Source organism: Chelonia mydas, chromosome 6 (assembly GCF_015237465.2).
Source record: "Chelonia mydas isolate rCheMyd1 chromosome 6, rCheMyd1.pri.v2, whole genome shotgun sequence".
Lineage (NCBI taxonomy): Eukaryota > Metazoa > Chordata > Testudines > Cheloniidae > Chelonia > Chelonia mydas.
In genome coordinates, this window is record NC_051246.2 from 36,469,956 (window position 1) to 36,493,480 (window position 23,525).

The 23,525-nt window shown below is 40.3% G+C and overlaps 1 protein-coding gene across 2 annotated transcripts; it reads right to left on the minus strand.

Annotated features, from left to right (window-relative positions):
- Positions 1-2,428: 2,428 nt before the first annotated feature.
- TMEM41B (transmembrane protein 41B) lies at positions 2,429-22,511 on the minus strand. Of its 2 annotated transcripts, none has more exons than XM_037899785.2 (7): positions 22,231-22,511; positions 17,775-17,892; positions 16,748-16,876; positions 12,056-12,149; positions 9,216-9,320; positions 7,333-7,471; positions 2,429-5,305 (listed from the first exon to the last, which is right to left on the minus strand). In XM_037899785.2, exons 1-7 carry the CDS (start codon positions 22,304-22,306, stop codon positions 5,136-5,138), a joined length of 831 nt encoding a protein of 276 aa, XP_037755713.1. In that variant the 5' UTR covers positions 22,307-22,511; the 3' UTR covers positions 2,429-5,135. The 2 variants fall into 2 exon arrangements, with proteins under 2 accessions (XP_037755713.1, XP_043405855.1); XM_043549920.1 differs by lacking the exon at positions 22,231-22,511 and adding an exon at positions 19,237-19,291 and having other exon boundaries at positions 17,775-17,895.
- Positions 22,512-23,525: the final 1,014 nt, after the last annotated feature.

Below are 23,525 nucleotides of genomic sequence, written 5' to 3' on the forward strand. Positions count from 1 at the left end.
CCACAGAGGGCAGGACAAGAGGCAGTGGGTTCAAACTACAACATAGCAGATTTAGGTTGAATCTCAAGAAAAACTTCCTAACTGTAAGAACTGTAGGACAATGGAACAGGCTGCCTAAGGAGGTTGTGGAAGCTACTTCACTGGAGGTTTTCAAAAGGAGGCTGAAGAGCCATCTGTCTTGGATGGTTTAGCTGTAACAAATCCTGCATATTGGCATGGGGCTAGACTAGATGACCTTTACAGTCCCTTCTAACCCTATGATTCTATGATCAATATACAGCAAAACTGGCTTCCAGGTGAGTGTCTGAGGTATAGGTGAAATATAATGCAATTTATCTTGCATCATCACTGCAAAGCGGGTAGGTTATGAGTCTGAGTGAAAGTGGAGCCCAAGCTCTAATCCACACCTCCAGCAACCCCTAGGGCACATCTATACTAAACATTGTTTAATTGCAGCACTGATAGACATACCCACATTAGCTTTCATCTAGCTGGTGCAAGTGATAGTGAGGATATGGCAGCAAGGGCTAGCTGGCCTGTACTAGCCCTCCAGGTACATACTCTGGTTGATGATCAGGAGTCATGTGGCTTCAGTGCTATTAGCAGCCATGGTCACTAGATTAAAGCTACTGTAGGTATGCCTACCTGCACTGCAAAGTGCCTTAATTTGCCGTGTAAATATACCTCAAGTTTCTATGCACTACTGAACTTGAGAGGTTGATGTATGTGTGAAGAAGAGGGGGACAGGGGTGACTGCAGTAAAGGCATATCCATAGTTGTGAACTTCAGCTTGTTCTGTCACTTGCAGAAGTGCCACATGTTCTGAGGCCCAACTACACCTGAGAGCTGTTGGAATGAAATCCGGTTAATCTTGCATATATACAGCTCAAAAGCAAATCTTTCTGATTTTGATCTTCCTAGAGTGGAGATTCTACTTCGCTAAAAGGTAAAGGTGGACTTTCACTACTTTGCCAAAGTACAAAATGTGTATGTAGAAAGCAATACCAGAGCCTGCATAGGGAACACATTAACATTAGTACAGTGGTGGTAGCTGCTAAGAAATTATAGCAATGAATTGTTTTGGGGGGAAGATAGGTGCTACAACATAGAGGAGTTTAAAAACTAGACAAACTCTGAACAACTTTCTCCTACAGATTACAACTTTTCAGGTCAATTCTGTTTTGGTGGATCCAGAAGAGTTAGAAATACCAGCTGCTTCCTTTTTAAATCCTAGTAAACTGTACATAATGTTTTTTGGCCATATTAGTGAGCCTCACTGTACCCATATATCTTAGATATCACCCCTCATGAAGCTGTGCTAGAATTGTACTTGTTAGTATTTCCACAGCATAATCACAGTGCTGCAAAGACATTAAAAATAGAACCTAACTCTTGCATAGCACCATTTACAAAATGCATAACATTCCACATAGTTTAAAAGCTATTTACTAATGTTAAAAAATAATTTTCCAAGGTGCATCAAGACAACCTCTCGTTCAGTATTTCCATTCATTGAATGGGGTTGGTATAACCCCCAGCTGCCAGTAGGCCTGCCAGCTTGATACAGCCTTATCCCCTAGTAAAAGGCTGAGAATCATTAAGGCAGACAGGCTGAGAACACATAGGTGCCATTGCAAACCATAGGGTGAGGGATTTCCAAAATTGTCCTAAGGTGAATTCTGTTTTAGTTTATCTTACAATAGTGAATATCCATCTATTTTATATACCATTTACCAGCACAGACCAACCAAAACAGGATTGCAAACAGAGTTTGAAAAGCTCAAAAAAATAAATTAAAAAAGTGTTTTACCCTGCTTAATAGGATAGTCCAGTCAGTGGTATTTTAAAGGAAAAACACTTTCCTTATTTTCTATTGTAATTTTATGATAAAAAGTCTATTAGGTCCTTTTAATATGTAAGAACAATCCCACTGCTACAGGACAGCATTCTGTAGATTGGACATATGGATCCATCATTAACTTTGAAGACTATGAGTGATGTTTAACTTTCAAAACTTAAAATACTTCTGGGTCTTTCATCAATAATCCATTGAAAATATAAAATAAGTGATCAGCACAGATGATCTCATCCTAAATCCCTAGATATGGCAATTGTCTTAGTCTGAGTAGCATCACAATGACAGTACTCCATAATTAATCATTAGGATTGTTTGTGCAAAATATTAAAATCCTCAGACATGGCAAAACGCCATGTTTTCTTAATTTGCTCTGACACCACAAACAAACAAACTAAATCTATTCTGCAAGGAGAATAGCCAGTGCATTGAAGTTGGCTTAGTAATTCTAAGTGCCTGTAAAAACTATTTCAGAACACTTCAACTATTTATAAATAGATTCAGCTAAAAGCTTACTGTATGTTCAGAAAAAACATGAAGATAGTGCACACAAAAGAAAGAAGTCATTACAAGTTTGTATAGTTTTGTTTTATTATCAAATGCAAAAAAGACATTTAGTAATGGTGTCTGGAAAATATTGTTTACAACTCCAAAGAGAACAGGTTCAAAATGCCTTGATATTTCAAAGGAGCTACATTTTTTTTATCTTCTTCACTTGCTTCATGACAGACACTGTTTTCCTGTTAGAAAGCTGTGCCTACCTCTTAATCACTTGCTGAATTTCCTTCCAGTGAAAAGGCATTGCAAGTGTTCCATAACTGGGCCTTACCCCGCATTCTTTTCATTCTAATGCCTGTAGTATTCAGATATCCCTGGGAACTACTTCAGGGTGAGGGACTGTTCAAGGAATTTCTCTTGGCATCCACTGAAGATATATATGGAACAGTTGACTAGAAGCCAATTACGTTTTTGCAAAAGAAGAGAACTGTAAGGTAAGGTCCTTTCTTTGATATAAAAAGCTACTGTGCTGGGAAGCCAATTAGAACATGGTTGGAGCAGTTTTAACTTCATAACATAGCTTAGTCCTATCTACACAGTGAATTGTGACTACCCTGTAAAATCCAAGGCTCTAGCATGATTCATAAGGACTTGAAACATATTTCAGACCCTTCTATGACAAGAGTCCCTCAGACTGCAGTTTGATAGTGTACATGAAACCTAAAAGTAAAATCTATACTGACCTATGTCAGGCAGGACACAAAGAAATGTTTAGAGATGCCACTGGACTAGCAGTGATGCTGAACCATCTCTAAAGAGTGACTTTTTTTTCTGACTGAAGTTAACACTACAGTAGGAAGAAGTCTCACTGTTCAGACTGGTGGATCCAAGGTCATAGAACATTATCAACCTTTAAAACTAAAGTACATTTTTAGACTAAAAATTCTAAACCCATAAATACCCAAAGCTGTATTTTACAAAGAAACTTGTAAACAAGTGATAAAACATTGATGTTTTAGTTAGCAACACAAAACCACCAGTTTATTGTGCAGTCCACATTTGAATGAAAAATTCAATAGGCATTGAAAAGTTAGTTTACATAACAGAAAAACAGATGACAGAAATAGTGTAGGCAATTAATATATTTCCTATGTATTTACACATAATACTGTGATAAAATGAATGACTCAATCCACATTATGTTACAAAAGAACAAAGCTGTTGAAGGTACCAGTACCTTTCATATTATCCCATTTATAGTACTGTTCTCTTATATCTAAAATGTTCCATGACATGACATGTTTTCAGGATGAGAAAACACTGTACAAAATTTCAGCTGAGTAATTCCTCAGAAATCTGAGCATTGCAAAGCAGGTACTAATGAGTCAGGACCTGATTCAGACAGATACTTAGGCAGTGCCTAACTTTAAAGCACGCAGATGCTGACTTCTGTGGGACTTACTCACATACTTAGGCACATGCTTAAGTATCATGTTGAATTGGGAGCTTATATTTTAAAGGGCCCACTGAGAATGCAACAAACTGACAACAGCAGTGATAACTATTGAAGAGAAGGTATTGTATACCTTAGTGGATGATAAAACACTACCAGTTACCCACCAATCAGAACACAGAATGCAGCCTTCTAGGTTATGTATAAAGTGTAAGATTTTTATTACATGATGAACTGAGCTTTACATGGCAATATTTCAGATAAACAGAAGAATTTTGTAATAAATTTGCATACCTGATAAAACTTTTTAGCCAGATGAGTTGTAATGGTAACAGGTTACTATTGCCAAGACCAAGGTTCCCTCCCCTCCATCCCAAATTCTCAAGTAATATATCCTAAGAATTGTAAGTCGCTTATAATTATTCTATTTGCTTTAATCATTTAAGGACTGAAAAATATTGTATAACAAAATCTGGTAATTATCTTAAATTGGCAGAATAAGTCTATGCATCTGAAATACTGGCAAAACTAGACAAATAAAAATCAGTCTAAACAAGCATTAAAAACTTCAGAGTTAATCAACAAGCCAAGATAAAATTCTGACCTGCTCTCCAAAAATAAAATCTACAGTATGGGAATGATTTGACTGAATTTGTTAATCCAGTTAAAGCAGTTCAAGTATTTAAACTGAGACAACATTAATGAAGAGAAAGAAGAAAGCAGTTTAGCCTCCTGCAGTTTTACATCACTGGAATTTAACTTACTACTCCAAGAGAGAAGCCTTATGTTTTGCAAGTGAGTGCCACTGTACTTTACATTATTCTGGGACCAGTAAGGACAAAAGTAGATGAAAGGGGAAAATCAGAATGAAGAGAAAATTATTCAGAGCAAACCATTAAATTACATGCAAGTCTTCAGAGTCATGTAGAATGCTACAAACTACATTGACCAATCAAAAGTTATTTGAACTTTTAGAAACCAATATTTGAAGGTTGCATTTTAAGCTATCCAATTTTGCCTTTTCTGCCACATATATGAAGCAGAGCAAAAAGTTAACTAATCTTCTGTGTTTTGAGTTCCCTCCTCTTGCTTTCAAAGAATAAAACACTGATGGTTTGGGCTACAAAACTATATGCAGAGTATTTCTGAACACAGTTCCTTGAATTTCAGACAGTAAAATGTGCTCTTTTAAAGAAATAAGGAAGTTCTTATCCCTTACAAGTCTCCCCTTCTTTTACATTGCTGAGGATCTGATAAAAAACAAACATATGACCATCAGAAGTACTGATCCTGAGATGAATTATGGGAAATTTAGATCCAATGTGCTCTTTATTCAAACTTTTGTTTAAGCTTCTTCTGGAAGACAGCTGGCAGAATAGAGAGAATAGCTAGAATCATGAGAACAAATACAGAGTTCCAGGAAACTGCTTCCCCTGCTGTTGTAAGCTGGTACAGTGTTGTTCCCGCCTTAATTGCTACAAAAGATGGTGGTGCAACACCTATGTGTACAGAGATAAAACAAAGAATCAGTGAAAGAGAACTAAAACAATAAAAGCACACGTTACTTTTCAATTTTTTTTTTTTTTTTAAGGCAAGCAAATGCTCTCCATCTTAGAACTTTGTTGGAAACAGTTTAAGGCAACAAAGTCCAGAACTTAATAAAAATACAGTTCATAACAAGTACAGTATCATATAGAAAAACATACATACATACACCATTTTTCTATAGCACCTAGACCTTTATAATATAATCTAAAGAGGCAGTGTACATTCTTTTTCTGCGATGTATATTGTACTGACTTTTTAGATTATATTATACTTTGTGTTGCATACACAAAGACTAAGTAGCACATGGGGATTAGACCAAAAACAACAGTTTAACATGTCTAATTTTGTTTCTAATGACACATCTCTGCATGGATTTTTCTTAGTAATCCATTATGAAATCAAATACTACATACTATTTCCAAACAAAGACACTTAACTTCCCATCCATAATAAAAAAAGACAAGAACGTATGCTGGTACACAAGAAGTCAGAGAGCAACTTTTGAAGGGTCACCATTTATAAAGAGGGAAATATAAGATGTAGTTCCATTGAAGCACAGGTCAAAAACTGAGCAAGTTTACCCAAACTGAGATTTCAGTTTGGATAGCTAATAATTTATGCATGTGGTTAACTTTATTACCATGAGTAGTCCTTTTCTTTACAAGAGTGGGACCTTCCTAAATTACCACAACAGACTATATCCTAAAAGCCCAAACTAAGAACACCTTACAGTTCCCATTCATACTATTTCTATTCATTCTAAATTTTAAAAGACAATGCCCTTCAAAAAAGCATATTACTTAGTAAGCTTTATTACAAACAGATTCTTATATTTAAGTCTCAACACCATAGTACAGTCTTGTTAAATTACATGCTGTTTTTCCCTACATAGTTAGTGGCTAATAATAAAATAAAATAAGTGCTAAGTAGATAATCTTTGTTTGTATTTTTGTTTAACTATGCAGCTCAATAAAACTAGAAGGTTGGAAAAACTATAATTTTCTTGTGACAAGGAAAAGATGGAGTTTCCGAAACCTCTCGAAGCACCTAATCTAGTAGGCGTACCAATGAATAGATGTATTTTGACATCATAGGGTTGTTTTTTTTAAGGGGAAAATAATTCACTTGTTCACCAAGATAGAGACAATTCCCATCCTGTAAGATTAATTTAGTTACCACTTTCTTTCAGGTTCCGTCAAGACATAATAAATAATAATACCACCTAGCTCTTTTATAGATCTCAAAGCACATCAGTATTATCATCTGCATTTTACAGATGGGGAAATGGTGCACTTACTTTCCCAAGATCACCCAGCACTCCAATGGCAGGGCTAGGAATTGAACCAAGGTCTCCTGAGTGCTAATCCAGTGTCTCCTCCGCTAGACTATACGGCTTTCAATACAGTTAATAGTATATGAATAGCTCATAGCCCATGTGAAAAATATTTGTAACAAAATGCAAACTGAAGCCTATTCAAAACATTTTTTGAATACCATTAGGAAGTTAATCCGTTCAAGAAAAATGACAATGGTAAACAAATGGGAGAAAAACAAGCCCTTCATGTGAAAACAGAGATTCTGAGGCAAAACAATTTTGCATAAAGAACATGAAGTAAATCTGAGTTTCCCTTTTCAATAAAAAAAAACCAGTAATTCTACTTCAAAGGGAAAAAAAAGCACAAAATGGCACAAAGGACACTGCTGAAGTACACAGATTTGGCATGTAATTTTGGACAAGTAATTGAACTTTGGTCTCATTTTCCCCAACTGTAAAATGGGAACACTACTGGAGTAAGAAGTGAGGCCCTCACATATTATGATGATCAGCTCCATAGAGAAACAAATAAAAGAAATAGTGTAGTCATGTAATCATTCAGTTGACCAGCAGATGCGGATATACACTAAATGATTCTCTGAAGGGGCGGAGGGGAACAACGGGGTCCTTAAAACGCTTTAATTTATTAACCAAAATTCTTACCTAGAAAAGTACCAATGAAAAATACTTTCAGTGGTACATTTATTACAGGAGATGTTATATTGATAAACCAATTAGGAAGAAAAGGCGTTATTCTCAAAAATATTATGTAGTTAATGAGGTGTTCTCTGTGTCGTTCAACCTGCCACAAAATTAGAAAACATTCAGTAAAATCCCTGTCTTGGAAAAACACATGTATTATTAAATAAGGCTGCTCTTATTGAGATACAGTGCATCTGCAGTCTAGTTATTAGCTAACAAGTTTATATAGATTTCTTTAGTGGAAACAAAAGCAAAAAAAAATAGACAATATATTTAAACAAGTTCCGGATTGGAGCTTGTGAGGAGGGTCAGGAAAAACATTTGTTAAATATAGTGCTGAAGTTAGCTTAGAAATTCTGACTTTTGGGATGGGAGTTAGACATTATATTATATCTACTCAGTGAACTAAATCAACTCACTCTTTAACAAGGAAAAGTAGTTCACCAAAGAGCAGCTATTGGTCTTTGTTTGTGCAGCTACATCAGATAGAAAAGCAAAATGTATAAACTTAGATCCAGATGCCCTTTTACACCACATATTTGAAAACCTTATCCAGACTTGAGGTTTTACTATGTTTATACACCAAGGTTAGACATAGTAGATGTGTCTACATAAGGAATGAGGTGCATTTGAACATGAGTTAGCAAGGGAAGCCTAAGGCTTACTCTGACTAGCTAACATTAAAACTAATAACTACGAATTGTCTTGTCAACACCATGTTAAAAATACACTTTTTATCCTGGTGAAAAACAAGAGGAGTGAAGCCTTAAACTATAACACTGTTTGATCTTACCTGTGGGCCTAGAACCAAGATATGTTATCTGATTTAGAAACGGCTTCTCAACATGCTTATAACATGGTTTTGGGCTGTTCATGTATGTAGCTTTACTAGCGGAGACAGGTTCTAGATAGCAAGTGCTTAATGTTTTCACTTAATTGGAATATACCCCAGGCTTTAGCACAATTCTTAAAACTGTCTCGGTTTCATCTACACTGCAGAACCAGTTGTGTTGGAAGAGTAATGGGACAACTACATTGTAATCAAATCCCACTCCCATAGTTGAATAGTCATGTAAGTGGGACTAGAGACCCTATATACACAAATAGTGATAACAGCTTAATGTGATTCCTGCCAAAACAGATCAGGTACAGTTTGCCTGGCTATGGAGAAACAGGTTTAAAAAAAAAAAAAAAAATGTTAAATGAACTATACATCCAAAACAAAGGTTTGTAAAATAGTTATTCCTGATCCACAATTGCCAGAAAAGTTGGCTTTAAAGTTTGTTTAATAGAACATTGGGCACAGAAAGTAAAGAGTATGGTTTTGTTCATCAAGAAAATCTCTTCCAGCGAAATTCATCCAAGAGGGTGTTTACTGTTGTAACATTAAAAAAAAATCATGTTTTTAAAAATCTGAAATAAGAGGGTTACTGCAGTTAGATTAATTATGAACTCAAATTTAAGAGAACAGTTTAATTTTTAAATATTAAGCTGATTCCTTATATGAAAGAGTTTAAATATCACATTAGAAAGACTACATATTTAATTGTATTTGCTGAACCTGCTTAATGCTAAATTTGCTTTCCACCTCATTCCATAAATGTGCTTTGGGCCAGATTCTGCCATGCTTATTCATACCAAGTACAGTAGTACTGTACACTCAAGGAGTTGCACCTTTGCTTTAAGGAGAATACACTTGGAGTGAGGTACTAGGTGTGAGTAATGATAGCAGAATCAGCCATTTCTTATTAGGTTTATTGTGAACATCAAAACCCTTATGATTCCATCTTTTTCAATTCACATTTTATATAATCAGCATGAATGTTTACCAAAAGCAACTTTACCTGTTCTGACCATTTCACTGCTTTCTCTGTTAAATATCTGTACACAACTGGCCGTCCAACTAAATATGAAAGCATATAACAGAAAGAGGCTCCAAGTCCAGAACACTGCAAGTGGGAAAAAAAAAGCGAGAAAAAATTCTTTGCAATTTGTACAACAATCTCTAATCCCTGCTGATTTCATTAGCAGTAAAGGGCCTGACTCCATACAGCTATCCATTTCGGCTGCTTTACAGGGTTCTCCTTTAATTGTCTGTGTTAGCCACTCCTACATATACACATACAACACCTATCGTTAAAATATTTTCTATAACTGCTTTGCTTAGGCCACTGTGATCCATGGACGAGCTCCATTCAGGTGGTCCGCAGATAGTTCCCTCTAAGGTGCGCACCTGGGCAGCTGCACGAGAGAATGAAGGGCCACCCACCTAATTAGTGGAGTCGCACAAGCATGCAGCTCCACTAATTAGCTGCCTGGACCCTGGAGAAGACACACATGTAAGGTGAGGTGGTGGCCTTGGGGGGAATATGGGGTAGGTGGGGGGGGCAGTGGGGTGAGGGGGAGGGAATTTGGGACGTGCAGGGCTGTGGTGGCCAGAGAAAGAGGCGACTTTCCCCAGCTCCAGTGCTATGGCTGCTGGGGAGAGACGGCCCTCCTTCCCCGCCTTAGCTCCATGGTGGGGGAGAGACACCCCTCCTCCTTCCCAGCCCAGCTGGGGGATGCCGCAGCAGGGGAGAGACAGCTCTCCCCAAACTACTGCTAAAAAAACTTAATGGAAATCACTTGTCCAGACAAGTGATTTCCATTACATTTGGGGAGAGGTATGGAAACCATTAAGGCCAGATCTTTGTTATCTGGTATAGTTCTGGCTCTTCAGAGTACTTCCATTGACTCTTAAGTAGCAAGGAGCACTAGGTTTGGTGGGGGTGCTGATAGGTGTTTTGTAGGATAAAGATCTTATTTGCAAGCTCTTTGAAGCAGGGATCTGTCTGCAAACTCCAAGCCATGTGTTAATGTGCCCCAGGGCTTGTAAAAACTCCATGAGTCCACTGTGAGTTTCTGAGTTGGTGACATACACAATGTGAAACCAGGAGATCTCTGCCTGTTTCTACAAGGCTCTGGTGCATTTGCACAGTGTGGGTCTTAAACACTCATTTAAAATACCCATAACCAACCACTTGATGTTTTACTTCCCTTCATATTTTCAGTGTCACTTGTTTGTTTATTGTTTTGCTGTTTGTGTTACTTTATTATTTATTTTTACTGTTCTATGTGTGAAGTATTAATCAAATTAAGAGTTGACATCTCAGAGAAATTTCATAAACCTGGGTGAATGCCTTTTACTCTCCTTTCCAGGATCAGAAAATATTGTATTAATATTTGCAACAAGCATGACTATTTCTAGTTGACTCAGATTTGTTTAGCATCTTAACACAGAGCTATGTGTGCAGATAATATGCAAGCAAGAGGGATAGGTAATTATTATTACGTTGTTTTTTTTAATATAGCGCTTTTATCCAAAGCGCTTGAACACAGTTAGCTAATGGTACAAACAACATTTGGAAAGATCATTAAGTGGTCCGCCAAGATCCTTAGCAATTTTCAAGTGGTCCACGAAAAAAAGTTTGAGAACCACTGATTTAGGCAAAAAGATGCATAGGTTTACATCCATCTTGACATTCATTATAGATGTAACAAGATTACTTTCTATTCCAAAAATGCTAAATGAGAACAGTTACCACCAATCAGTTTAAGAAGGCTTTGAATAGTAACAATAAAAAAGCCTTTTAAATGTATTCTAAATAGATTCAGATTCCTCAATTGTGAAAACCCATCACCTCAACTAGATCTAGACGCATCAAGTCTAGATCTACTTGACTAACTCTATCCTAATCCCTTGAGGACCATCATCTTTTTGGCAGAAGAGGTCAGGACAAGACACGACACCCTTTGAAGCATGTCAAGACCATTCAAGAACCTCTGTTTAAGCCACAAAACTCAGTGGTTTAAAAAACTGTTTCAGCTAACACTGTTGTGTTACCAATAGGAACTGGAAAAAAAAATTGGGCGGCGGGGGGGAGTATTTTTTGTAAGCATAGTGGTTTTGTTATGTACACAGTATCCCTCTGATTTTGTAATGTAATGTAATAAATATACAGACCTAAATAATTAGTGGTCTGAATTTTATGATGTATTTTATAGGCAGTTTTCAGCATGAGTCAACAACTGGGGCCAGATTTTCGTAACTGCTCAGTACCCTGGCCCAAACAGCTAACACCAATGAAGTCCGGCTGAGCACTTTAGAAGCGAGGCTCTATCAGCTCAACAATGCTGACTGAAGTCTGCGATAATACTCCAATTGCCTCACTGGACTCAATCAGGGCTTGTCTACACTACACCGCTTTTAGTGACACAGCTGTCGCTACTGGCATGTCGCTACAGCCGTGCGGCTAAGTCGGGCAGCGTAGGCGCTGCTTGTCAGCTCTCCTGCAGACAAAAAGCTTCCACCCCCAACAAGCGGTGTTTGCGTTGTTGGCAGGAGTGTGCTCCTGCCAACAACATACTGTTCACACTGGCACTTGTTGCAGCAAAACTTTTGTCTTTTTTTTGTTGTTGTTGGGGGGGGGGGAATTTAACACCTCAAAGACAAAAAAGTTGTGTCATTCAATTGCCAATGTAGACATAGCCTCGGTGCTAAAACCACCTCACCAACACCTCAGGGGGTTAAGCTACAGGGATTAAGAGCGATACAGAAGCAGCATGCTCCTAAACCCTGCTTGACCACAACCGCAGTCATCCCAAATGCCAATTGGGGGAAGGGGAGGGAGGAATACATACTTACCAGACAGACAAGAAATAAGGCTAATGGGAACGGATAAAGAAACCCTGAGAGGATACTGAGAAATATAGAGCCAGGTATAGCAAATGTTTGCAAGCTGAGTGCTTCTCAGTTAAGGATAGAACATCGTGTTACTTAGAACTTTTACATTCTTCATTTTAAAAGTGATCATGGTATTTACCAACTTACAAGCTGAACACTAGAAATATAGTAACATAGAAATATACTAGAAATATGTATATCTTCAAAATACTGCTGTTGGCATAAGCAGTTTACAAGAGATATTTGGGGAGCACTGCATTAATATGAGTTAAGGCCTTGCCCACATAAACTTGCACCAATTTAACAATCTTTTTTGCAAAGACACTTTTAGTTAAGTCAGTGCAAACTGTTTTCTTCTTTCAGATTTAGGTTTAGGGTTCATTCGAGAGATGGGACGACTGAAACTGCTTTGATAAGGTACAGTACAAATAAGTACTATATAACCAGTAACAAAATCTCATTCTTCACCCGCAGCATACACATACCATTCCAGCCTCACACCACTTTTCTTAGATTTTAAGGCCAGAAGGGACCACTGGGATAATCTAGTCTGACCTTCCACATAACACTGGCCATAGACTTTTCACCTCGTCATTCCTGCCCAAACCTTTAACTTCTGTTTCAGCTGCAGAGTATTTTTTTTTTTCCCCCCAGAAGTTACCAAAACATCCTAAACATTGTGGAGGTTTTATGGGTGTTGGTACTAGCATAAGACAAAACCCATATTTGTTTGGGACATACGCCAGAATTTGAAACCAAGTCTTCAAAAGTTAAAATCTAATACAATAATCCATTGTATGGACTTAATTTTAAAGAATGACAAGTTTGCACACAAACCAATAGTAATATCAGACAGCCATGAGATCGCCTTCCTACCCTAAATTTCTTCCCTTTTAAAAACCTCTTCATCCTAGAGGTCCATGTTAAGGACTACATACTTCTCACTACATAAACTAGATAAGGGATGTCAAACGTAGTCCAGATTAAATTAAAGTATTTATGTGGTCATCAAGACATGTTCAACTTGTGCAGAAGCTCACTCAGCTTCCCCCCCCCCCCGCCCCTTTCTAAAAAGGTGTATTTTTAGTCCTCTCAGTTGTGAAGGAAATCATCCAAATGCAAACCTAGAGTAACTGATGCCATGTAGACATGAATCTGAAAGCAACAGTGACTCAGAGTGGTGGACTCCCTTGTCCAGTATTAATTTGCTTGAAGTGTCAATTCAAACTCAGTTCCATAGGAACTGGGAGTTGCTGTCTGGAAGTAGAGGAAAAAAAGTTCTTGGGGGTCTTGCCACCAATTCAGCTCCGTGTTGATATGAGGTGGGACTACAACCTTGTTCATCTGATGTCTTATTGAGTAGCAGGCTAACTGGAGCCAAAGTTGAAGGGGCCACAAGTGGAAGTCTGGAAAGCGCTGTCACAAGCACTCGCCAATGTGGTATACAATTCCAAGGCAAGTCTGTACCATCATAGTTAGGTTTGATTTTATTCTGTTTAAAAATTACTACAATGATAGGACTCTGTCCTCTGGAAGAAAAGCCCTCACTGACTGGAACTGATCATGTCTCCTATGAACACTAATATTAGTGATAGGGGAAGGACGATTCTTCTTAGTTCACACGGAAGCGCACTTAGGCAAAACAGGTAGAAGGCACATTTCAGGCTTGTTGACATCTATTGTTGCGGTCAGGTAGACATTGATACTTCTTCGGTTTGCAGCCACAACTAACCACTTTGTGAAGGCTCACTGCTTGTACTAGTAATGGCTGGGCCCCACTATGAATTTCAGGTACTTCCTGTGGGCCGGGTGGACGGCTATGCGGAAGTAGGAGTACTGTAAGTCAAGAGTTACAAGCCTGTATTGAGTCTGAAGAGATGGAATGATGGAGGCAAGTGTTACCATACTGAATCTGTGTCATTTTCATTCAATCTCCTCAGCTCTAGGATAGGACAAAGAATAAGGAAATACCAGATTCCCCCTTTCTTCAGAATAAGGAAATACCAGAACGTCTTTCCCCGTATTCCTGCAGTACCTCTTTTATGACTTCTAGACAAAGCAACAAGGCTACTCCTGTTTGGAGTAGGTTCTCATGAGAAAGGTTTCTGAAAAGACAGGGAAGGAGGACTACATAGGTGGAAAGGCAAGGAAATGGTTAGAGTAGCCAGGGCTGATGATGCCTAGCACCCATTGGTCAACTGTAATCACAACCCACGCCTGGTGAAAAGAACAAGGTGGCTTTTGAAGGTCAGGGTAGGCTCTAACTTGGCTCCAGTGTGTCTCCTTGAATCTCAGGGCCTTTCACAGAGGTACTCCAATTATTAAGTACGGAGTAGAAGGGAGCTCTCTCTTTTGGGGACGATTACAATAGGGGACTGGGGTGCATTCCGCGAGGGATCACAACAGGGATCTAAAATCCTTAACGGAGTAGAGCACTTCAGCTGTTTGACTGCTGAAGAGCTCCATCCCTTTGAAGGGCAGGTCCTCTACGATGCATTACACTTCTTGGAAATGCCGAACACTGGAAACCAAAGCCCATCTCATGCTGATGGCAGTGTCCGATACAACCGTGGCTATTTGTAAGCATATTTTTGAGACCATTTGACCCTCCTTCATGAGCTCTCAGAGTTCCCTCTTATTATCCTGTGCGAGCATTGCTCTCATGTCACAAAATTATATTTTGAACAAAGCCTATTTTACTTTAGAACACAGAGCTTAGTAGTGATGCTGAGGAATCAGTCTTACACCAAAAAAGGTCTTTTTAAATGGTCTTTTTTTTTAAATGGTCTTTTCTGGGGTGCCCTTTGCAGACCTGGATTTTTCCTGTACTGCTGATATCACAGTTACGGTGGGCATATAAATTTTCAAAGCTCTTTTGTGGCTCCTCTTTTTTGCTCCTTGTAGATGAGGGAGCAAGAGTGGTTGGGATCTGCCAAAGGTGAAGATTATGCCCTTCTCGAGTTCAAGTGTGCCCTCACTGATAGGGAGGGCAATTCTGGCTGGGGCTGAGGAGTTCAGGATGTCAAAGATCTTAATGACCTTTTCCTGGGTCACTGAGATTTCAATGCACAGGGCCTCAGAGAGCCAGGTCTGCAGGTACTAGAATGCATTGAAAGTGTCAGGTGCAAGTGCTACTGCCCCATCTAGTGACAAGGGAGGTTGCTGGAGCTCTTTTGGTATTGCCTTTTCACAGAGGCCCATGTCTGGCTCAAGCAAGGGAGGTCTGGCTAATGACCCCCTTATGGAGCAAGATCTTCTCTTCCATAAGACATGGAGGGAGATCTGCTCCAGCACACACATGATGTGGTTCCCTAGTATGATGATTGGGGGCAAAGTGCTTAAATCCCTGTTAAGGGAACTTGTAAAAAAAATTTAGTATCAATCATATTTTAAAGTGCCATCCTGATATTAACTGTGTGTGACTGATCAGAACAACAAGACAAACATATAGTATCAAACTCAGAGTAAATCAACAAAGTGTACAATCGCTTTCTAAGCATATTTCAAGGGTTGTGATAAACATCACAGCATGCACATTAGTTGACCAAAGTCTGTCACTAATCTAAGAACAATGACATTTAACTATTAGAGCAGCAGATGTCATGGTGTTTAGACAACTGATTGGTTTTTTTTAAAACACTTGTTACCTTACATCTATCTTTGTCATTTCAACTAATTTCCCTTTTGTATAGAATCCATTTAAAATGTTATTTGTGAACAACTGCTTTTTGGAATAGAACCAGCTGTAAAATAAATCATTACTGAATTAATGACATTCAATAACCCTGTTTTGAGTTACTAAAACCTCTCAAATGGAGTTAGAGAAGACCTCCTTCACCATCCTTTTTTAAAAATTGTAAGTGGAACAGCCGTTGAAGGTTCACTTTTATCTAAGCATTTTTTTATTACCATTATTAATTAATATATTCTGAATCCTGCATCACTACCAACAAAAAGAAAACTGCTGCTTGGACTAACAATTAGACTGTACTTTAACTCCAAATATCTTGTACTTGTTAACTTCACATAAAGAGATCCAGCAATTCTTTGTGTAAAATAGGCATTACAGGAATTAAGGAGTGCCTTGAAATACTTCTGAGAAATGCCCCAGATACAAGTTTAAATTCTCTCATTCTTTTTAATAGTAGCTGTAATAGATGCAGTGTTTGAGTATCTTAGGCATGGGGGCTGTACTTAATTTTTATTTTCTTTTTAAGATCTCCACAAGATCCATACAAATGATTTGAAACAATTGAACCGATATGTTCTATAAAGCCAGATAGTTTATATGTTAAGTTAAATATTAAGAACCATTTCCAAAAAGGACACCCGTCAAGATTGGTAGATTTAAAACAGCGTTCTAGCTGCATTTACTAGTGAACATGTACACCGCACTTTCCTCCTGCCAGTCTGGTCTATTCTTACAGGCAGGCAGGCACTGGAATACACAAGAAAATGACTAAGTGCTTTAGAGTCAGTATTCTTGTGCATTTCAATACCTGGCCTAAAGACAACCCAATAGTTACATTTTTAATCTTCATCCTCGAATGATTAAGAGCCAGTAAGCTTGTTTACATCCCTCCTTCAAATTTTTCAGAGAAAAACATCATTAATTGTAACTAAACAATTTTCATATCAGCAGGAAAAGGATACAAAACATATGTAGCAAAATAAGCCACTAATACTTGGACGTAGAAGGTGTCTTTGTATTTGGAGAGGACTTTTCCTAAGGCCTTAGCATCATCCATCTCTCTGGGAATCTTTATACATTCTCTCTCTTCTCTGAAGGGGGGGAGGGGAGGAAAAAAAGATTTCCAAGAATTAGGCTAAGTAATCAGTAAATACAATTTTAAAACTCATTTGCCCCAATATAAGATAATAAATCAAAGAGCTATAATGAGAGCAAAACAATTAGTCTAACTGCTGGTGATAACTTTCCTAGGCAGAGAACACAAATCTATAGGATTCTGCAGCTGAAACCCTCAGATAATTTTAGGTGTTTTCAACATTATTTCTCCTTGTTCAGTTTATACAGATGAAGAAAAATTAACATTGATTGAGATTTTTTGAGAGGGATGGCGTGTTACCTCCTTCACAAGAGGAAACATTTTTCAGGTATTTTGCCGTATGGGTGCGTACTTTCTTTGTTGCCTTTAAGTTGAAGTCTGCAGTATAATTTTTGTACTGTTATACCTTATTTCAGTTAGGCATGAGATAATTTTATTTTTTTGCCACTATAGTTAAAAGCAATACAACCTCCTCACTGTGGACACAATTATACCAGTATATACGTGCCTTACACAGGTATAGCTTATTTCCCCCACCCATATGAGAACAAATAATACCAGTATAAATCACATTTATACCAGTATAACTGTATCCAAAGAGGGGAAGGTTGTACTAATTTAATTATAGCAGTATAGTTAAAGTGGTACAACTTTTGCTTTTAGACTAGCTCTGACTGGCAGTCTCCAGCACTTGCTTCTGGATATTTCCAACTTCAAAGTTTTATATTTTGACTTTCTGGGTTGTCTTATGAATTTCCTCCCCCCCCGTTTTTTTCAAATTTTTATCAGCTTATGAAAATGTTGAGGTATGTCAGTTTGGGAACCTCCTAAAATCTTTAGTTGTAGAGAATACTCCAAAGAAAAGCCAGCAAATTAATCCTTAATGTACTTACTCACTAAGCTGTGGAAAATTTTTATATACTAGAAACATAATCGAAGCAGCAGACAGAAAGATGGACACTAATATGAGGAGTGACATTCGTGCTGATCCACCTTCTGTATGGGCCCTTCCTAAAATTTAACAAAATTATAGTTAACATAAAAACAAATATGACAGAGTTCAAAGTTATGCTTCCAAAAGTTTTTAAAAGTAAGTATTTTGTGAATAAAATCTTCCCACCAAAAAGCCATCTCTCTTATATTCCCTAGAAGCTGCAGGCAAAATCTTGCATTCCTTACTTGAGCAAAGCTCCCACTGACATAAACCCAAATAAGGACTACTGGAGCTGGCCCTCAATTAACACATTAAAGGAAAAAACCTGCTTTACACCCTTATTAACCACAGCAAAGTAACATGAGAACACGCAAGTACAGTACACTAAACTTTTTGCCAAAATTCCCCACCACTGGTTTAGCTACAGTAAACAAAATGCTGATGGCCATGCTGTCTAACTCTGCTCAGGGAAGCTCTAGTGCTGCACTAACTCAGGCCACCCATGTCAACACTACAAGAAAAGGTATTTTTAATACATTAAACTAATCAAAGTAAATCCTAGGAGATACATTTACAAAATTATCTTCCCTTTTCTAGACTAGGATTTTAACACATACTTATTAACATATTGTAGCTAACATGTTAAAAACCACACCTTTTTTAATGAAGACAAGGCCTAAGGGAAAGGTACTTTTAAAAATAGCTTTCACTTAGCCTTAGTATACACAGGAAAGTTTTTTTTCAATATAACCTAAGATGTGACATTAAACTGATATAACGATACAAGTAAACCCCTCCCCTACCCAATGGAGATACTCTTTACTCCTGGGGGAGTTCTGCGCTACTGCGTGCACGTATATTTAATGAGACCCAGAGATTTCTAATTTTTCACACACAAAAAAGCGTCTGCCAAAATGTTGCTGCAGTTCCACCTTTTGTCCACCAGAGGGTGCTGTGGCAATAGAACAAAGTTGCAGCTCCCCTCAGGGAGGGAGAGAACTGCCTTAGCAGCAGGGCTTCTCAGGCCAAGTCAGTAGACAGGAGCTGTTGGGGGGGAGAGGGGGGTGTCAGACAGGGGCTCATAAGGGCTAGTGGGGGAGGACAGACTGTCGCAGGGGCTGAATGGGAGTGGAGGCACAGGGCCACGGTGGGGAAGGAGGTGCACAGACACATAGGGACAGGGGAGTGGCTGGGTGAGGGCACAGGGACACATGGGGACAGGGGCAGATGTGCCTGACTGAATAGGAGAGACTAGGGGTCAGCCAGGTGTGCATGGGGGAAGCTCCCTAACAATCCTTCCCTACCCCACAAAACACAACCTGTTCCATACTTTTCCCACCCATACCCAACAGCCCTCCAAGTTCACACCCAGGCTCCTTCCCAGCAATTACTTCCCTCTCCCTCAGCTCCTCTGTTACTCCTGACTCCTCCAAGCCTTTGCTCTGCTTCAAAAAAAAAAAGGTTACGGGAAATACGGTTTTGTATTGTAGTTTAGATGAATTATTACTCAAAGTTCTGTATTAATATGCCTAGCAAGGAATCTATTTGTCAAAAAACATTTCCTGAATCTTTTTTGTCGTTGTATTGTTACAGACATACTTGGTGACAGGTATTTTGAAATAAATTACCAAAAATAATTGAAACTGGTGTGATTATATTGTGTTATTTGGACAAATAAAATATGCAGAATTTTGCAGAATTAAAAAAATTCTGTGCACAATATTTTAAAGAAAAAAATTTGGTGCAGAATACCACCGGGAGTAACTCTTATTGCAGTATGAGGGTTTGTCTACATAAAGACATTCAGGAAAGTTAAGATTAACTGGTGCAACCTTAATGCACATTAACCCCCCCTCCCTCTATGGATGTTCTTTTTCACAAGTAATGTTGCTTTAGTCTGCTGTAGCTCAGTCCTTGAGTGTAACACAGCTATACCAGCAAAACCCTCCAACCACATATGCAGTTATACCAACCAGAAATGCTTTGGATGGTATAGCGGATACTGGGTTAGTAAGCAAAATGAGCTATACCAGCAAAGGCACTTTTTTAGCAGTGTAACTGCATCTACACTAAGGCTTTTGCCAGCATAGCTATTCCATTAAAAATAAAAAAGCAAAAATTTTACATGTATACCTGGCCTTAATTTCTCTGCTGGAGCTCCACAACACAAAAATCCCAAGATGCTGGTTTCATTTGCAGCTCCTGGTGGCATGACTATAATGCTACTATGCAACATGCACAGCAATCTATTGCATTACCATTTCAATGTTGTAAGCCAGAAAAAGGATGATGAAACACAATAAAAACAAAACAAGTGCTCTGACTAGTTTCAAGTTTACTTACTTTGCCAATTTTGCCTTGAAGTCAGTAAAAATGTTTACCATAGTCCCTTGATTTTACTGCCTCTGTTTTGTCTGAAGTGCTAGAGCCATGCAGCTACAAACTTAATTGGGTTTTTTTTACTACCACCTTCTCCAGGATGATAATCCAATATGAGGAAGGGAAATCTACTGGATGGAACTAATAGTAGTAAAATTAAGCATGTGGGGGACATTAGTATGTTCTCCATTTCTCATCCATTCCACCCAAATTTGTTTTAACAGTTTGCAAGATATACAGTAGAGAATTTATTATAAGTGACTAAAGATTTTAAATTGCACTGTGAAACCATGCCAATTTCCAAACCATGCTAATATAGTTCAATGTTTTTAACACAACCCAGAGTAGATAATCACAATACTTGCCATACCTAGTCAGACCAGATACATACAGCTGCCTTACCCAAATGCACCTAACTGATAGGGCAACAATGTACTTAGAAAATCCCTTTCCAACTCTATCAATTTACAACCAGATATTAAATTATTCTACTATTTTACATATCCAGTAAGTACACACAAATTAAAGCCCCAATCTCGCAAGCCACTCTGTGCAAGTAAGGCTACATGTGAGCACAGGGTTGCACATGACAGGTTACAGAAGTGAAAACTAAGGATATATTTTCATTTTGAATACCCTATCATCAGGTTCGGTCACCAAATGCCTATGAACAGCCTTATGTACAACTGTGTGTAGTTTAGTACTGTACTTTATTAACATTATTTCCCTGAAAATGCCCAGCCCTGACAAACTTACAAGTGACAACTCACAATTCATAGGTGCTGCAGACCCTTCTGTATGAGCCATTCACCCAAGAATGGTTCAGTACAGTGCCCCTCACTAGCACATAACTGGGAGGGCTCAGATGACCAAAGTGAGATGTCTGCTTTAAGACACTCAGATCCTGACCAATGGGAAAGTGACACAACTGGAAGGGAAACACTGGGATGCAAAGAGGGAGCCACCAGTGGTTAACTGGCAGGGAGAGGCCTGCTCCCTTGCTTACCCTTCTAGAAGAAAGGCAGAGATGCCCATCAGCACAGAATGAGCCACAGCATCACAGCCCCGCAGAGCTTAGCATGTCCTCGGAGCTGTTTGCTTAATGGCAACAACACTGCCCGCCACCTCCCCAAATCAATGCCACCTCAGTGCCTGCATGTCCCTGAACAGTGACCCTACACAGTGCCCCTCTCCCTGCCCCCATCTCCCCACATTGCTCCAACCTCACCAAACCAACCCCACCCCACTTCAGTGCCCCTTTCCCCAACACTGACCCCACAGAGTCCCTTCCGCTGCCCCAAACCGACTGACCCTACAGTGTCTCCTGCCCCCCACACTACTCCAAACCAACCCCCCCTCAGTGCCCCATCCCTGAACACTGACCCCACAGACTCCCCTCTCCCTCTTGCCTTCAACCTACCTCCCTTTGCAGTGACCTTCCCTTTGCCCCAAACCAACCCCATATCAGTGCTCCCAACCCACACATCGACCAGACAGTGCCCCTCCCTTGACCTTCCCCCCCCACACTGCCCCTACAGAGCCCTTCTCCCTACACCCATTGCCCCCTCCCCAGATACTGACACCACAGAGCCCTTCTCCCTGCCTCCCATTGCCCCCAAACCATCCCCAGTGCCCCCTCCCCAGACACTGACCCCCCAGAGCCCTTCTCCCTGCCCCCCATTGCCCCCAAACCGCCCCCAGTGCCCCCTCCCCGGACACTGACCCCCCCCGAGCCCTTCTCCCTGCCCCCCATTGCCCCCAAACCGCCCCCCAGTGCCCCCTCCCCGGACACTGACCCCCCAGAGCCCTTCTCCCTGCCCCCCATTGCCCCCTCCCCGGACACTAACCCCGCAGAGCCCTTCTCCCTACCCCCCATTGCCCCAAACCGCCCCCTCCCCAGACACTGACCCCCCAGAGCCCTTCTCCCTGCCCCCGCCATTGCCCCAAACCGCCCCCTCCCCGGACACTGACCCCATCCTGCCCCCAGCAGCGGCCCCGCTGCTCACACCGCCCCCCGGCCGGCATCAGGGCGGCACCTTCAATGCGCTGCCGCTGGGGCCGGGCGCTCGCCAGCTCGCCGGGGCCCCGCTCCGCCGCTCTGCGCTGCGCCATGGCCCCGCGCTGCCAGGAGCCGGACACCCGGCAACGAGACACAGGCCCAGCCAGGTGAGCCCAGGCCCGCCCGGCACCAAGAGCCGCGAGAGGAGGCGGGACCCGCCGCTCCCGTCACCCCACCCAGGCCCCACACGGCGCATGCCCGCCCGCACCGTCTCGGACCTGCAGGCAGAGGGCTCCGCGTTTAACTGGTAAATACGGTAACACCCAGCAGGTTTTGCGTTTTTAACCTGTTAATTACGACAAACCCTGAACTGTGGTAACGCTAAATCAAGGTTGTGTGTTCAACCATGTAAATACGGTAATCCCTAGGCGGGGATGTATGTTGTAAAACTGAGGGTGAGTTGCATATTTCGGTTTATGCTAACGCACAGTTACGGGTGCGTTTAGTCCATTAAATACGGCAGCGCATATCCAAGATTTCACTGTTTCCCGCTTCCCAACATGAAATCAGTAAAGCCTAGATCAGTGCGTGTTAAATGTGTAACCCAATAAATAATCTAAAACGGAGGGTAACGTCAGCCAGGTCTTCCTGATTAACCCATTAAACATGGTTTAAACCTCAAGGTTGGACTTCAATAAATACGGTAATGTCCAACTAGAATTGCGTGTTTTCCTGAGTAAATATGACAGGTTTCAGAGTGGCAGCCCTGTTAGTCTGTATCCGCAAGAAGAAGGAGGAGCCCTTGTGGCACCTTAGGGACTAACGCATTTATGAGAGGTTTCAGAGTAACAGCCGTGTTAGTCTGTATTCGCAAAAAGAAAAGGAGTACTTGTGGCACCTTAGAGACTGACCAATTTATTTGAGCATGAGCTTTCGTGAGCTACAGCTCACTTCATCGGATGCATACTGTGGAAACTGCAGAAGACATTATATACACAGACACCATGAAACAATACCTCCTCCCACCCCACTCTCCTGCTGGTAATGGCTTATCTAAAGTGATCATCAAGATGGGCCATTTCCAGCACAAATCCAGGTTTTCTCACCCTCCGCCCCCTCACACACAAACTCACTCTCCAGCTGGTAATAGCCCATCCAAAGTGGCCACTCTCTTCACAATGTGTATGATAATCAAGGTGGGCCATTTCCTGCACAAATCCAGGTTCTCTCACCCCCTCACCCCCCTCCGAAAACCACACACACAAACTCACTCTCCTGCTGAGCGTCCGATGAAGTGAGCTGTAGCCCACGAAAGCTTATGCTCAGATACAT